The sequence below is a fragment of the Budorcas taxicolor genome, chromosome 15 (assembly GCF_023091745.1).
Source record: "Budorcas taxicolor isolate Tak-1 chromosome 15, Takin1.1, whole genome shotgun sequence".
Taxonomy (NCBI): Eukaryota; Metazoa; Chordata; class Mammalia; order Artiodactyla; family Bovidae; genus Budorcas; species Budorcas taxicolor.
Genome location: NC_068924.1, coordinates 6,111,991 through 6,128,677, shown reverse-complemented (window position 1 = coordinate 6,128,677; position 16,687 = coordinate 6,111,991). Strand labels below are relative to the sequence as shown.

The window sequence follows — 16,687 nt, the reverse complement described above, 5'->3', positions numbered from 1 at the left end:
CAAAAAACCTTAACACATTTTCATGGCTTTTTGAGTGATTTCAAGTGGACTTGCATGTATGACACCGCCACAAAGAGAACCAGGTGCATGGTGTGAGTTCCTCACCCATTTACTTCTTATTCGGTCAACTATCACAAAGTGAAAGTTAAGGTCCCAGGCACAGCGGTAACAAAGAAAGATAGGCTCCCATCCCGTCAAGGATAAGACAGGTACACAAGGCAATACTTGAAACTTGAAGCGTGGGCTTCCCCGTTGAAGTTTTCACGACTATGTGGCAAATCTGAGTACTAAAAAAATGTTTTCACTTTAAACAAAGGCAATTTTTTGGTTACTTAGTAAATTAGACTGAGTCCCAGATATAGTCTTTAAGCTTCAAATCACAAAACTGGTTTATGTCTTTCAAGTGGATTTTGCATGTTTAAGAAGTGAAAAGTATCAAGTGCATGTTTTGTTTTGTTTTGTTTTTTAATGGATCCTTATTAAGTCAATGTGTGTTACGGGTACCATTTTAGGTCCACCCTCGCCGTGAGCCCACAGGAGCACTCCCGTCGGTGCGGTCGGGCTGACGCGGGGCGGGCGTCCGTGGACTCCGCCGTCCCCGCCAGACTCCTTTCTGCCTTAGCTGTCCGGCATCGAGGGGCGAGGGGCGACTTGCCGCCGCTCCCGAGGGCTAGGGGGAGGCGGCCAGGCCGGGCGGGCGGCCGGACCCCCTGCGCCCGGGGCGGCCGCGCTCCCGGCGGCGCCGGGGCTCCGACCTGGACCCGCCGCGCGCGCGTCGTCGGGCCGGCGGCTCCCCGGTCGCGGGGCGCCAGGCACGCTCGCAGCCGCGGCCGCGGCTCCGCGAGGCCCCGCGGAGGCCGGGCAGGCGGGCACGCGGGCGGGCGGGGCGGCGGCGGCCGGAGTCCGCAGGAATGCGGCGCCCTCGCCGGGGAAAGTTTCCCTGAGCATCTGGCGCGGGCGGGCGCGCAGAGGAAGGAAGCGCCGCGAGGAGGCGGGGCCGCGGCCGCTCGGGCGGGCGCGTCTCCCAACTTTAGTTTTGGCGTCCGAGGCGAGTTTGCGTCTCAGTCGGGAGCGGCCGCCGCCGGGGAGGAGAAAGGGAGGAAGGAAGGAACAAGGAGAGGAAACCGGGCGAGGGGGAGGGGAGCGGCGCGGGCCGTGCGGCCGCAGCCCGAGCCGAGGGAGCGAGCGCGGGCGCCGCGGGCCCCGGTCTCCGGCGGCCCCTCCCGACGCGCCGCAGGCCCGCGGAGCCGGGCGCGGGGCGGGGGCTGCGGGGCCGCGGCGCAGCCCCCGGCCCTGAGCGCGAGGCCAGCGCCGCGCCCGCTGCTTCCCCCGCCGCGGCCCGTCGAGCCGGGCCGTCCGGGCGGAGCCCGTGCCCGCCGGGTGAGGCAGGAGCCATGGATCCCGGGCAGCCCCCGCCGCAGCCAGCCCCCCAGGGCCAGGGGCCGCCGCCCGCACAGGGCCCCCAGGGCCAGGGCCCGCCGTCCGCGCCTGGGCAGCCCGCGCCCCCGGGGCCCCCGGCGGCTCCGCAGGCCCCCCCCGCCGGCCACCAGATCGTGCACGTCCGGGGGGACTCGGAGACCGACCTGGAGGCGCTCTTCAACGCCGTCATGAACCCCAAGACGGCCAACGTGCCGCAGACCGTGCCCATGAGGCTCCGGAAGCTGCCCGACTCCTTCTTCAAGCCTCCCGAGCCCAAATCCCACTCCCGACAGGTAACCGCGCCGCCCGTTTCCCCGTTTCCCCGCCGGGTGGGCCCCCGGCGGGGGCGCTCGGGGGGTGCGGGCTCCGGGGGCGCCGGCGGGGCGGGGATGGGCGCGCGCAGGGGCGGGCCGGCCGGGGCGCCGCGCTCCTCCGGAGTCCGAGGCCGAGATTGGTCCCCCCCGCCCCCCGGGAGTCCGTCTCGGCGGCTGCAGCCCCCGGGGGCGCGCTTCGCCTGCTCGCTCCGTTCCTCCCCCGCGGGCTCCCGGCGGAGTCGGGGGGAAAGCAGGGGCGGGCGAGGCGGCCGGGCCGCGGGGGGCTCGCACAATACGCGCGCGCCCCGCACCTCCGCTCCCGCCGCCGGGCCGCGAGCGGGGGCGGCCCTGGCTTCCGCGGGCGGAGTCGCGCCCCGAGCCCCCTCTCCTCCAGGGTCTCCCGGGTCCCCTCGTCTCCCCGGGAGGCACGCAGTCGTGCCCTCGTTGGCCAGCGTGGAGCAGAGCCGGGGCTCGAACCGGCCCGGGCGGTCCCGGGCTCTTTGTCCCCCTCCCCCTCCCGGGAGCACTTCTCCTCCTCGCGGCCCCGGCGCTCGCCGAGCACAGGATCCAGACTTTCCTGGAAGTTGTTTATGGAGTTGGGCGCTCTCACCCCGGCCCTTCCCCCTTGCGCTCTGCAACTCGCGCAGGCTCACTCTCCCCGAAACGCAGTGGGCTCACGTGCTGGCTTCCCCACGGCGGACAATTATTTACAGTCCGCTGAAATGCTTTTAAATGGGCCACATCTGCACGGCGCGCGGGCTCTGGGCTGGGTTGCACCGCGCCTGGGGTTTAACACAAGTCTTTGATAACGCTCCGCAGGTTGACTCACAGGCCGAGTCCTGCCTAGTTCAGCTGTGATTAGAAGTTAATGTTTGGGAAGCGATGACTAATTCGAGGCTCGCCATTGCTCTTTAATTCTTACTGAGGATATGAACATGGCTGTCCCACATATACAGCGTTCGATTATTTTGTCAACGTGATGCAGCGTTGAAGTGCAACTGTATATTATGAAAGTGTTAACATTCCGATCGGTCCCAGAAGATTTGTTTAGGGGAGACTTTTCTTTCTGTCCTTCGTTTTTAAAAAAGAACTTGCTTCAGGCTAAACTTCAGCATAGGAACTTTGCCCAAAAGTTAATTGGTTTTCCAAATAACTGATGAAGTTAGTCCACTCGGCTGTAACTTGAGCGGAAAGAACACTTACCGCCCCCACTCCCATCGCCCCTCCTATTTGGAGGCCTGTGATATGTTCTCCTCCCTCAGACCAAGGGGTTTGGGAACTCAGAAAAACTCACTCACGCTGGCTGACAAAAACCTGGGTTAAGGAGAGGAAGGAAAAACAATTTAGCTGCTTGCCCTAAATATTTCAGTTTGCAAGAAGTAGACTTGGGTGCGCTTCTCTCTTACCCCTGGAAATGAGTTTCCGAACTCATGGGTAAAAATGTGTGTTGGCCTTGCACCCCACCGTCTGCACAGCTGTGCTGCTGGTTAATATGTTTCAAAAGTATAATACCCATATGATATTGAATTCCCCATTTTGTGGCATCTGTAAGCCGAAAAGAATTGCCATTGAAAAGTGTACCTATTCTTCTAGTAAATGATTGCATGAAAGTTTGTATCAGCAGTTTATGGATTCATAATATTCACAATTTACTATAGTTTTATTTGTTTTAATGGGTTTGTTGACCAAGTGTGCATCTGTAAGTTAGACTTTTATTTCTGCTAATGAGTCCTAAATTCCAATTTATTCTGATTGGAAACTCGGAATATATATGATTTAACATCAAGGCATAGATGCCCTTGCTGATTGCTTTCAGTCTCTCTTCTTGGTTATATGAATCTGGGAAATTTAACTTTTTGATAAATCAAACCCTAACTCTAATTAAGGAATTTAAATAACTATATTTGCTTATGAATAGTATGAATGGGGGTTGTAAATACTGTTGTTCACAAATTATTGAATAGTTGAATATAAGTTCATTTATTGCCTCATTTTTCCATGGGGGGGTGGGGAAAGTATTACAAATGAGACGTCTTGAGGCTCACAGAGTAAGATATTGTCCAGTGTGTCACACTAACCAGGTTGGACTGAAACCCATATCTTTAGGGTCTGACTTAAGCAGTTTTTCTGCTGCTACACAGTTGTAAATATGTAAGTATGTAAATTCTTAAGTTACCATTGTAGTTACATTGCTGACATCTTTATCATCTAGGTACAAATATATGGCAGGGTTTATATTTCATTCATTAGGTGGCTTTTAAAGAATCTTTGGATGTTTCTGGATCTTTTGTAGTTCTTAAAAGTTGTATAAATTTTGCTGGTTGCTGTATTGATGACATTTGTCCATGGTGAGAAAATAATGACACCTGTCTTGTGTTTAGGGCTTGGCTTAGAAAAAAACAATTACGTAAAACTTAGTTTTGAAAAAAGGTGGGGAGTACATAGTTATTTGATTCTTTGGGTTTTGTTTATATCTAAAACAGTTCAGAACTTGGAAAAACACCCACACTGCCTTGGCGTTTACCTCGGCTTTTAAAAGTATCCATCTGCAACCTGTATTCCGATGTGTTAGATGTTGAAGTTTACCTTTGGTATTTAGAATTTCATGGCAACCAAATATCTAGAAGAAGTTTGCAAGGACTCTCTTTGAGAACCTATTTTAAGAAGTCTTTGTTTTCACCTTCCCAATAGGCCAGTACGGATGCAGGCACCGCTGGAGCACTGACTCCGCAGCACGTGCGGGCTCACTCGTCCCCCGCGTCCCTGCAGCTGGGAGCTGTGTCTCCAGGGACGCTGACCCCCACGGGAGTGGTCTCCGGCCCGGCAGCCGCACCGGCTGCTCAGCACCTTCGACAGTCTTCCTTTGAGATCCCTGACGATGTGCCTCTGCCAGCCGGCTGGGAGATGGCGAAGACATCTTCTGGTCAGAGGTACTTCTTAAAGTAAGTGGAAAAAGGGTGGGGGATCATTTTCTGGCACCAAGATATGATTTATTTTTATATTTTCCTTAATATTTATGTCAGGCTCAGTGATCTCTTCCATAATTTTTTTTCCCCCCGGGATAGTACGACCTAAATACCTTCTTTGGGTAATATTTTGAAAGCTTTATGGATTCCTGGCTCATAGCCTCTTACTAAACTTTTTTTGTGGCAGTTAGGATGTTCTCATTTTGAGTTTGTGCCAAACCTGTTAATTAGCCTAGCTCTAAACTGAAAGGATCCCATGAAGAATTTCAAATTGTGAGAATTAGTAGGCTGGCATAGTTTTATGAAGTAGGTATGGCACTACTTAGCTTTTTAAACATTTTACTGGTAGAAAAGAACTATAAAAATAAGTAGGACTTCCCTGGAAGTCTGATTTTACAGAATTTTAGATGTGAGATGACAGACCCTTGAGCTGCAGTTTGATGCATTTTCTCCCTCAAAAAGCAAAGAGAAATATGCATTTTCATATTTGATATACAGCAGTTCAGTCAAACTTCTTTTGAGCCAGCAGGTCTTCAAAATAGAATCCCTCTTCTCTGGGTAAACAAAAACAAGGCTATTGGGTTGTTTGTTTTTCTCAGCCTTATTTTTTTTGTGTGTTTAACAAAATGGCAAATTTTCATTGAAACTGAAAAGATCCAAGTAGAATTTTGTCTCCTCTCACTTTGAAATTATGGATCAGACTTTAATATTTTTATTTGGCTTCTTTGGCATAAGTATATACAGAATGTTTCCTATACGTAATTATAGACTGAAACTGATATTTTCAAAAAGTTGCTTAGTTCTGTTCAGTCATGTTGAGATAATGAAAACAATCCAAGTTTTGATTGACATTTGTCTTTGACAGTCTACTCCCAAGGCAAATGTAACGTTTATTCATTAGATCAGATAATACAATAATAATAATACTGTTTTGTTGTATATCTTAATATTTTATATTGCCTTTCAGGGCAGGTTGTTAACTTTCAGTGTAAGATACAGTTTTGTGACAAGCTTATTTAGGAGAAAAGCAGAGGGAAAAGTTTGATCTTGAGAAGTTTCTGCAGTTTTTTGCTCCCCTTTCCTGCAGCTTTTTTCTTTTTCTGGTGTCCCGGTATCCATTTCAGAGGGTCAGGTTTCAACCAGAACAATAAAGAGCCTGAGACTGGAAGGTACACACAAGTCTGGCAAACTCATCTGCATGAGCAAGATCATTTGTTCTGAAGCAGACATCCACAGTAAATGATTGAAAGAGTTGCTCGCTGTGAGGGATGTGTCTTGAAGGGAAAAGGAATGGAAACAAACCAGGTTGTTAGGAAAAAGAAAGGCTGTACTTTTCTGAAGCTCTCCCTGCTGGGTCGCATGCTGACCTGGGGAGATTTTTAAACAGTTTAATAGCTGGCTTGCCTCTCTTCTTTGGTTGATGTTATAGCTGAAAGTCTGTGATTAAAGAGCAACATTTATGCTCCCCTTTTCATCTTTTGTATCTTGTAATAATTGCTTTGAGGTGACATCTGCCTACATTTTTATGTATGTACATTTAATGATCTTTTTGTTTTGACGTGAAATGTTCTGTATTTTATTTTTTAAAGTTTCCAGTGCTGCTTTCTTTGAGAAAGTGTCTCTCAGAGGTGGATTAACAAAGGATACACACACATACACCCCCGACCCCAAACACCCCACTCAAGTCAGCCTCTGGCGAAGGTAAACCAGGACAAAATGATCTGAAAATTATGCCATATGGGTAGTGGTTACCATGAAAAAGAAAAACTTGAAAGAAGATAGATTAGCATGATTGTTTTTCAAGATTTTTGAGAGATTCTCACTGGAAGTAAAATTAGATTTATTATGTGATAAGAATCATGAAGATTTTTGACTCTGTGGAATATTTGGCTCACATCAAACCTTTAGAAATAAAAAGATGTCCCCTTATAGATGGATCTCGGTCAGTAAAAGCAAAATCATGGGTTAGTTGGTACACATCAGGAATTACAGAGAGGGCCCCTAAGCACTGACGGTGGAAGTTGGATGTAGACTTAACAAATTTAGTCTCTTCTAAAGGATCTGCTTTATGAGCAGCATGTAAGTTGGAGAAGAGTTATAGAAAGATTAGTTCACATCCAGTTGGTAGCTATTTCCATGATGTCGTGGGGCATGTGAGTTGTCCTAAACAACTTATTTTTGTGTATTGCATAGGAAATGAGTTAGTATCTGCCTTGACTTAGAGTTGAAGGTAATAAATGAAGTTTTTGGAGCAGGGTTGTTAATTGTCAAAGTTCATTTTTACTCTGGGTTTGATATTTTAAAGTCAAGCTCTCTTTGCAATCAGCAGCACTTTTCTCTTGTGTCTAAAGAAGATTCTTATTGCTGGCTAGATGTAGAATGAAGATTTAGAGACTTCACACTCATTTCAATAGTGAAAGCTGGACCTTACTATACCTTTTTTTTTTTAGATACTTGTTGGCACCAATTTTAAGTTACAAAGTATATAATGTGTTGAAATACACACTTGGCATAGAGAAATCTGACCATAAATGGTCCAAATTTGCGAGATGATATAATTTAAAAGTTAGAAACATTTACTTTGGAAGCAACTGATTGTTGTCTTGTGACATTAGATAAATGACTTTGAAGTTAGTTGGCCCATCCTGTTGTTTCAAGGCAGCATAACTACTGAAGGATTACAGGCAGGCAGCTGTTGGGACTTTTAAAGCCCTGCCTCCATCAGTGAGATTTTCTGGAGAAGACTCGTGCCTTAGGTTGGCAAGTGATAAGGTGGAAGTGTGGTCCTAGCTATTTATCAGTGACACATATTCAGGTTCTAGTATGTGAAGTATTTTAGGTTTAGTCTGCATATTAGGTATAATATTTGTTCTACTGAGTTTACTGTTTAAAACGAATTCCTTCAAAATTATGTATTGAGCTTTAAGAGAATTCTTTTATTGCTTTGAGAATTACTGCTTTCTTCATCTGTCTTACAGTTTTCCTACAGGAAATAGCTCTTCAAGTAGTTGGTCAACAACTTCCTATTTCTTTATAAGCTGCTGAATAACTTCCTGAATCAGAATTCTATATCTCTGGTTACAAGAGTGTTCTTACTTCTCCAATTTGTTTTATTGACTCTGATGCTCTGTAACTGTTATGACATACAAAGACCTTCTTATGTAAAATGTAGCATGTAGGAACTTATAATTTAAGAAGTCTCATCCAGTGATTCTAAAAATGTGTAGATTTTCATTGTTTTAATAATCTTCTAATTTTTAAGAGGTCATTTTGTTTCATTTCTGTTTTTTTATCATTTTCTAAATAACTGGACTCTGTTTTTAAACCTTGAAGATTCAAGGTTTCTTGTGGCTATGATTTAATTAACAAGTATATTGAATATCTTGATTCACAGTTTTAAAAGGTACCTTTTCAGAGATTTTTGACATTTCACAGCATAGAAATTAGCCCGTATTCCAACATTAAATGAAGTTGCCTTCTAGGTGTTATTAATTGCTGTAAGTAATTGGAGTCTTTTTTTTTTTTTTTGACCCTTACCTTGTTTTCAAAATGAATGTTCCTCTACCCTAAGTAAAGCTACTTCAAACATGTATTAATTAGGGAGACATATTATCAATTAAATTGTTTCTTATTATAATAATTTGATCTTGCATCTTATCCCAAACACTTAGAAGAGTATGAACACATATAATGTGTATTGCTACTGTAATAAATATTAGGCGTTTTTAAAAGGAACAGTTTTATTGAGAGGCTAATCTGCTCCTTTGGTTTCTTGCTATATCAAATGTAACCCAAATGATTTCCCTTTAAAAATGAAAAGCCTGTGATATTGCCCTTAACTGTTGATTAAGCTGCAAAAAAACAAAACCCAGAAAAGAGGGGAGGGTGAGGACACGAGCCCATAAACAGTTGAAATTGCAGTCACAAAATATTTCCCTAATATAATATTGTAAGTCAATTGTACTTTAGTTTTAAAAATCCGCAGAGTTACTTCCCTGTCTGAGGGGATGGCCAACCTATCCGTCTGTCTCGCTGATTGAGACTGAGTGGAGAGAGATGAAAGCACGCCCTCGGCTCTCAGGAAAAATGCTTCCTTCTGCTCAGTGGGTGGGCACCCCGGGAAGAATGGCCTGCCGTGCCACAGATTTACGCGAAAGTGTTGAATATGGTGGTAGGGAAAAACAGTTGGAAGATAGTGAGTGTGACGATAAATGTAGCATAGAACTTACTTTCCTAAAAATAATGAGTATTGTCAGTGTGAAGGTACTAAGACAGGTACTTGACCTTTATTAAACTAGAAGTTTAATTGCAGCAAACTCAGTTAGCTGCAAGACGGTAGGCAAATTTTCTTTAAAAAGTAACGTTAGAATATTTCTCCCCCGAAGCTTCATGTTAACTGTAGAAAAAAGCCCGGGTGATAGTCAAATAGTTGAAACTTGAAAAACTTCTCGAAACCCTGAGATCAGTCCTCGTTAATAATATAGAAAAGTATGTTTTACATTGTAGTTGGGAAAATAAATTAGCATCTTAAGATAGTAATGCTGGTATGACTCTGAATTTCATTTTACCTTCAGATTTTGGGGAAGATGTAAGCTCTAAATGTAATCTTATTTGTCAAAATATTTGTGACGTTTAGACTTAGGGCAAATCAAAGTGAAGTTGTTTTAAAAATCAGTTGTTAAGGGTTAAGATTATTCAAACTTAATTTGCTACCTTAAGTGATAGTATAATTTAGCCATTAATTATGACTTGAAAGTTTAATAATAGTTGGGTAGCACATATAAAAGGAAGTCTTAAAGAGCTGTGTGATTCTGTAACTATGGTTACTAAGTGGTGCAGTTTTTGCAAAAAGGGCTTCTGATTCGCGGATTAATCAGAACTTCAAGCCATGAAAGGGACATTTCTGTTTTTATGAAGAAGAATTACTTCATGGTTCTGGATGCTCAAGTACTGTAGCACAAAGTTTCCTGGGAACAGTACTGCCCCCATGGAAGCACTTCTATTTGCGCAGGGCTTGACCCCTTCTGAAAGCAAACAAAAGAAGTTTGGTATAAATCACAATGGTCTTTTTCTTCCCCCTTCCCTTTAATATTTTTGACAAGAAAAAGTGGTCGGTAGTTTAATCCTTATTTGGCGTTTAGCATGAGAAGAATCACAATCTTTAACACATCAAGTGATAAGATGATGTTTCTCTGAATAGTGTAGCAAATTAGCAAAATGAATAAGGCTGTCTATTTAAAATATTACTATTTCCTTCTACCAAATATTTTCAGTGTTTTTGTGGTTAGTACTATTACCTGCTCATTTTCACTTTAGTGGGCTTTTTCTCTGCACAGGATAGTGTTACTCAATAGACTTAGCACATTTTTCAACTAAATCTTGCTTTGAGGGTGATGAGGGTCCAGTTTGTTAGAAGCTCCTTCTCTGCTCTTGTACTTTCTTACATAACCTAGAGTGAGGAGACTTTTAAAGTAAGGTCTTTGTTTAACCAATAGATACATGTTTAGAGAATGAGCTTTTTGGTACGTACATGAAGACTTGCTATAGACTAGTTGATCTGGGCTTTAGAGTGAAAGTGTCTTTCTTCAGAGTGCTACTTTGAGCCTTCCCACAGTTAATTGGGTATTTAGAAAGTTACCTGAAATTTTAACTTCTCACATATCCTGAGGCGACTATAATATGAAGTAAGGTTTGAGGAAATAATTTAGTAAATCCTATCATCTCGGAGGTAGGGGTAAGAGGTGGATTTTTTTTTTTTTTCCTGTAGAAGCATGAATATGGGGTTCCTTTGTTTTATATTTATAAAACTGCCCTTCCTTCCTTTGCTTCTTCTCCCATGTATCTGATTTTGTGAATTTTTAACGAAAGTGTATTTTTTAAATTATGAAAGTAACACATGTTCATTAGAGAGAATTGGAAAATTCAGGAAAGAATAATGTTAGGAAGCACTAGATTTCTGCCAGAGAAAGGTGGTTGAAGATTCATTCATGTTTATATAGCATCATCTGTAAATATATATTTTAAATTTAATTTTAGGGGAGTAACATATACATAGATTCAGACAATCCCTTGCTGCTATAAGGGTCATAAAGAAAAGAACAGTTTTAACAGGACTTTTCTTTGTCTCTGACTTACATTCTCCAGAGGCAAACACTTCAGTTCCTTTGAGATTTTCCCCTTTAAAAATAATGTATTTATAAAATATGTTACCATTTACAATTTTTTCTGCGCCCTCTAAAACTCCCCTTTCCTTTACTTTGCCACCAAAATTGCTAAAACTGTTTCGCTAGTATTCTTACTAGTATTGTTAAGATTAGGATTTGCGTACAGCCGAGTTGTATAATGTAATACGATTTTCTGAACAACTTGGATATTCTCTTGGAATTGTTAAGTATCTCATTTTTCTCATTTGTATTCCTGTTGCTCTTTTGGCTCCTTGGAGATATCCCTGAACCTTTCGTCTTCCTGCCCTGAGCTAGATGGGTTGCTTTCAGCTTGCTTCAGAGTCATCTTACTAGGACTTTGCTTCACTCTCAGCCTGGCAAGTCCCTGTGTCACTCTTCTTGGTTTGATACTGTGTTTACTATTTTTCTCTTTCTTGATTTACTCACTCTTAGAGTTGAACTTTCTCAGGAACTTGCTGAGAAAAAGGGTGTAGGTAGCTAACTGTTGAGATCTTTTATGTTTAAAAGTATCTTTATCTGTTGGCCTCTGATGGCAGTTTGGTTGTAGAACTCAAGCTATTTTCCATTAGAGTTTAGAAGGTAATACTCCATTTTATGCTATCTTCTTATTGAACAGTTAAACCCGATTTGCTTTCTTTGGTGATTTTAGGGTTTTTTCCCCTTTATTTTTGGTTGGGGGGGGTGTCTTAAATTTCATAGTATGCTTTGGTATGCACTTTAAAAAATTCATTGTAAAGATCATGTTGTTTGGAAACTCAATCCTCAGTGTGAATGGTGCCCTTCAAGATTTTGCAATGTCATTTCCCTATACTTCACTCCTGGGGTCTTTTATTATTTCCTGGATAATTTCTTGCAGTCTTTTTCATGTCTTCTCTGTTTTTGGAATTCCTGCCAGTCAGAATAGCTCTTGAATTTTCTTATCTTTCCTTCTCTCAGCCTTTTGGTATGCTTTCTGGGAGATTCTTTCAACTCTTAACTTTCAATTGTTTTTTTGTTTTTCCAGAAAGATATTTACCATTCTTAATTTCCAGGGACTCTTCTGAGCTCATTGTTCCTTGGTTATTTTTTAATAGCATACTGTTCTTATTTCATGGATGTAGTAATGTCATAACTCTCTAAGGATACGACAGTGGGTGTTTCTTCTTAAATTTTCTTCTGCTTGCGGTGTCTTAAGTGGGCTTCATTGGAGAGTGATGTAACAGGAACCAGCCCAGGCCCTGAAGTTGTGGGAAGCCTTAAATGTCAGTAGGTCTCTTGTAGTGGCCAGTTTCTCCAGATAAAATCTGCCAGCCCCCTCGCTAGAGCTCTGGCCGTGGAATGCGTGTTAAGACTGGCAGCTAGTGTTTGGGGCTGAAAGTGTGGGGCTTCATCCTTGCTCTTTGCTGTGCCAGGTACGTGAATCCAGGCCCTCTAAGTCTGCTTCTCTGGAACGTAAATTTCGCATTTTCTGCCTAGGCCAGGGAAGGGAGTGTGATTGCAGTAGGTTTTAAAAAGTTGAATATAGGCTTAATTTTTGTGGTTTCAATTTTGCAGTTACTAAGTTGACTATATAAAGTTGCCAGTTTTCTAAGCTCCAAACAGTAACCACTGACAAATTCATATGATTTGACTTAGCTTTTAAATCAATACTTAAATAAATGCGTTTACCAGGCAAGCGATTAATTCAGTGTCATTGGTCTCTTTCAGCATCGATTTTGCTACTTTGAGTCGTCATATTAGATTTTGCTCAAGGAGGGAATTGTGTGCTCTGATAGCAGGGTGGTTGGCTTTAGGCAGTGTATCAGTTTGTTCAGAGGATTTGGATCCCGAAAAGTGTGAAGGGGCACAGAGCCTGGAGACTTAATTTCTATCTGTACATATAATGAGCTGATCCTATCTGTTTTTCGTGTCATTTTCTAGTTTTCTGTCTAGTATCCACTGCTTTAAAAAGTAGGGCTTAAAAGTAAAATAGCCTTATGAAATCAGCAGATAGATTTTCTTTCATTCTTTTCCTTTCACCTGGTTTTTATCAACACAGATGTTAAAGAAAACGCATATGCATGTCTAAACTCATTAAACAGTTACTAGTGTCCTTGCGTGGGCTGGCCCCCACAGGCACACAGCGTGACCCCGCCTTAGTTTAGGTGGTTGCTCTCTAACAACTGCTCTCTTGATGGCTCGGAAAAGTGACCTGTGCTGCCTTCAACAGGCCACTGTAGATGTCATACAGCGATATTAAGAGAGTATTGTTTACATATAAAGAAGCCATGGACGTGTAAAAAGTTAGAATTTTATGAAAACTGGGTTTAGGTTAAAATGGATTCACCTTAGTAACAGAGATGTGTTAGGATCCTTTGGTAGCAAGTTGAATTTCTTCACATCCACTTTTTCAGCAGTCTCTTCCTTGAGTAGTGTAAAAAGTTGGAAATTCTTGATAGAAAAAGAAGAAGCAAACCTTTTAAAATCTGCATAAAATCTTAAGTGACCAACACAAAACCAGACCAGAACACTCTAGCATCAGAGAAGAGTGCTAAATGATACTGAAAAGGTAGATACTTCGGGGTGGTAAAAGATTTGAATGGGGTAGAGGAATGGAACAGAATCAATACATCTTAGTTAAATATGTAACATGGTGTGTTAAAATGACAAAGTACTAATGTTAGAAACGAGCTAAATCAGCTTTCTGAGAATGCCTGGAACTAATCGTTACCAGTGATGGGGTCACAGTTAAAACTTACCAAGCTTTCCTGGATAACTTTTTTTTTTTTTCCATTTTAAAAACAAACAAACAAAATAACTGGGGCAAAGTTGGCCAAGATACAGATGTTTCTGTTTTTCCTCTACACATGTTCAGACTGATACAGGTTATATTTCCGAAATTGTGTAGTCTGGATGGTCGCCAGCTGATGTAATAGATAGATCACTGTTGACCCCTCCCAGTTGTAGGGGTATGCAGACTTTCCTGTTAAGACTAGTACAGATCTCTTCTTATGGGTCATGCAGTAATCGCTGTTTCTGCACAGTGATAGATAAAGTTAGTATCATTGTCCTCTGTGCTTGAGGATAACCCACCCCCCATATCCCCGTCTGTTTTTCGATTTTCAGTTAGTGCCCGTCACTACAGATAGGGATTTGCACAGCTCCCTCTTCTCCCTCAAACACAGGGTGACTTTTCTTAAAAAAGACCCACTTGGTTTTGGATGGTGTGTGTTGGATCACTTACGTTGATATGTCTATGATTTCTTTCACTCTTCTATTCTTAATTATCTTATTTGAATTCACTGTATGTGCTTAGTGGTCTCTTCATTTCATAAGCCCTTACCTCTTGGTTTTATGTAGAAGGCGTTGGTTTAAGGGTTCGCTGGGTTCCCCTCTCTGGAGTTGGGGCAAAATTAATAATATATCAGTCTTGATAGACCAGACAGATCTCAGGACACGTTTATTGCAGGTTTGCCTTTTCGTTGCTAATTATCTCTCTGGAGAAGCTGTGGAGGCTAGGTCATCATGGACTCGATGAAGACAGATCTTTGTTCAGCACTGTGTGTGTAGCTTTTGATGTGTTTATTTGTGGATGACATCCCTTTGTTGTTATTTAGTCGCTGTCATGTCCAGCTCTTTTGCAACCCCATGGACTGTAGCCCATCAGGCTCCTCTGTCCATGGGATTCTCCCGGCAAGAATACTAGAGTGGGTTGCCATTTCCTTCTCCAGTGGGTCTTCCCCACCCAGGGATTGAACCCGCATCTCCTGCATTGGCAGATGGATTCTTTACCACTGAGCCACCAGGGAATCCCTTGCTGTCCCTTAGGCTGCTGATTTATTTCAGTCCATTGGTTGATAGTCACCCTGAATAATGCCTGTAGCCCCTGCTTAGTTATTGTTATTCGTTCCATGCTAAAAAGATGCTAAGAGTACTTACTTGTGTATTCTAAAGTTTATAAGTTTGAGATTATTCTTAAACTCTTAATAGCTAGAACTATTAAAGAAAGACACTTATTTGGGATTATAAATGAATGATCTATGGTTCCATGGACGGGGAATATATGACTGCTTTAGAATTAAATGAATAAGAAATGAAATTATGTTGTTAAAGCATTACATACGGTGAGTAGAGTACTGTGAGAATTCAGGGGAAAATTAATGAGGTGATGGCAGTGGGACTTTGGAGAGACAGTGTTTAAGTTATATAGTTGGGCTCTGCTGTGCTCAGTCGTGTCCAACTCTTTGGAACCCTGTGGACTGCAGCCCACCAGGCTCCTCTGTCCGTGGGATTCCCCAGGCAAGAATACTGGAGTGGGCTGCCATGTCCTCCTCCAGCGGATCTTCCCAACCCAGGGATTGAACCCAGGTCTTCCGCATTGCAGGTGGGTTCTTTACCATTTGAGCCACCAGGGAAGCTTGTACAATTAGTATTTTCAATTCAATGAATGTGGGGGCATAGGAAGTGGGGAGACAAAGACAACTGCAAAGAGATTTTCTGGTAACAACCAAAGAGGTTGCCCTTCCCATCCTGAATTCTATTTGCATCTTAAGAGATTCCTCCCTTCATCAAAAGGAAGCTATTAATTGTGGTTACTTCTGCACTCTGACCTTGGGCATTAAAAAAAAAAATTCTTATATCAAAACACTTGAAAAACCACTAAGTGGCATGGTTTTATTCACTGCTTGGGGAAAAAAAGTTTTACAAGTGAAGACCATCTATTACAGACCATCCATTACTTGAACATTGTCAAATGTGTTTGTATCCTATATGTGTTTTTTTAACTTTTAGTGTTACAGGCTATTTAAGGTTTTTTTTTTTTTTGGCTACTTTTTAACACTATTATTTGTAGGAAATGCTAGTTAAAAGGGATTGTTTTCAACTTTCTGGTACTGTTTTTAAGTTTAGCTTGATGTTTATTTACCAAGTAAACTTTGTTAAAATTTTACAAAATGAATGTAAGCCCTTTTCATTCATTGATATTACTGTTGGACAAATTGAATTACTAATAAAATATGCTGTAAAAAGTTACAGTCTTTACGTTTTAAAGTTGGTAGGAAAGCTGTTAATAACGGAAATGTTTTCTTTCAGAGATTTAAAGAATTCTTTAAACTTTAGAGTGATAGACAAGCAAAATCAGGTAGCTTAGAGTCCATTTTACATTACCAACACCAAATAAACATTTGAGTGCATATTTATTAATCAACTCTATTAAAATAAATTGTAAAGCAAATTTAATATTCTGCCTATCACTATTATAAGTTACTGTTAAAACACCCAGTAACAGGTTAAAACAATCAGATTTAAATTTATTAATAAAACTTTTGTGGGACACAGAGCAGTCAAAATTCTTTTTACACGAAACTCATTAACATGGTTTTGGAAGGAAGTTAGGAGTTTCAGGAATGCTAGTAATTAAGACATGCGAATGGCCGATAGCAGCATATTAGGTCATGAAGACTTCCAGCTGTTTTGTAGTAAGCCACATGGAGGTTATTTGCTCTTACTAGTTGATTTACCAAACTGGGCTACCATAACAGCAACAGCAAAAGCAACGTGGATTGGGTGGCCTAAACTACCACCTAGCGTTTCTCACAGCTCTGGAGTCTTAGGATCAACGTCGTTTGCATCCTGAGGCTTGTTCTCCTGGCTTGTAGGTGGCTGCCAGGTGGGGCACAGAGGTCTCCTTCCGTGTTGGGGGGAGCCTTCTGGGGAATAAAGGCAGATGCTGCAAAGCCTTCTGAGGCTGTTCCATAATGTCACTTGTTACTGCCTTCTCTCAGCTCAGACTGAAAGGTTTGAAAAGTAGACTCTTTGTTCATGGGAGAAACTGCAAAATAGTGTG

At 42.5% G+C, this 16,687-nt stretch overlaps 1 protein-coding gene across 4 annotated transcripts in view; it reads left to right on the top strand.

Moving 5' to 3' along the window:
- Positions 1–1,394: 1,394 nt before the first annotated feature.
- The window catches only part of YAP1 (Yes1 associated transcriptional regulator), a 138,932-nt gene continuing 123,639 nt past the window's right edge, over positions 1,395–16,687 (top strand). For all 4 annotated transcript variants that reach the window (XM_052652416.1, XM_052652414.1, XM_052652415.1 and 1 more), the window contains exons 1-2: positions 1,395–1,712; positions 4,425–4,675. In XM_052652416.1, the coding sequence (XP_052508376.1) occupies positions 1,395–1,712; positions 4,425–4,675 (569 nt within the window). The remainder of the gene's footprint in view (positions 1,713–4,424; positions 4,676–16,687) is intronic.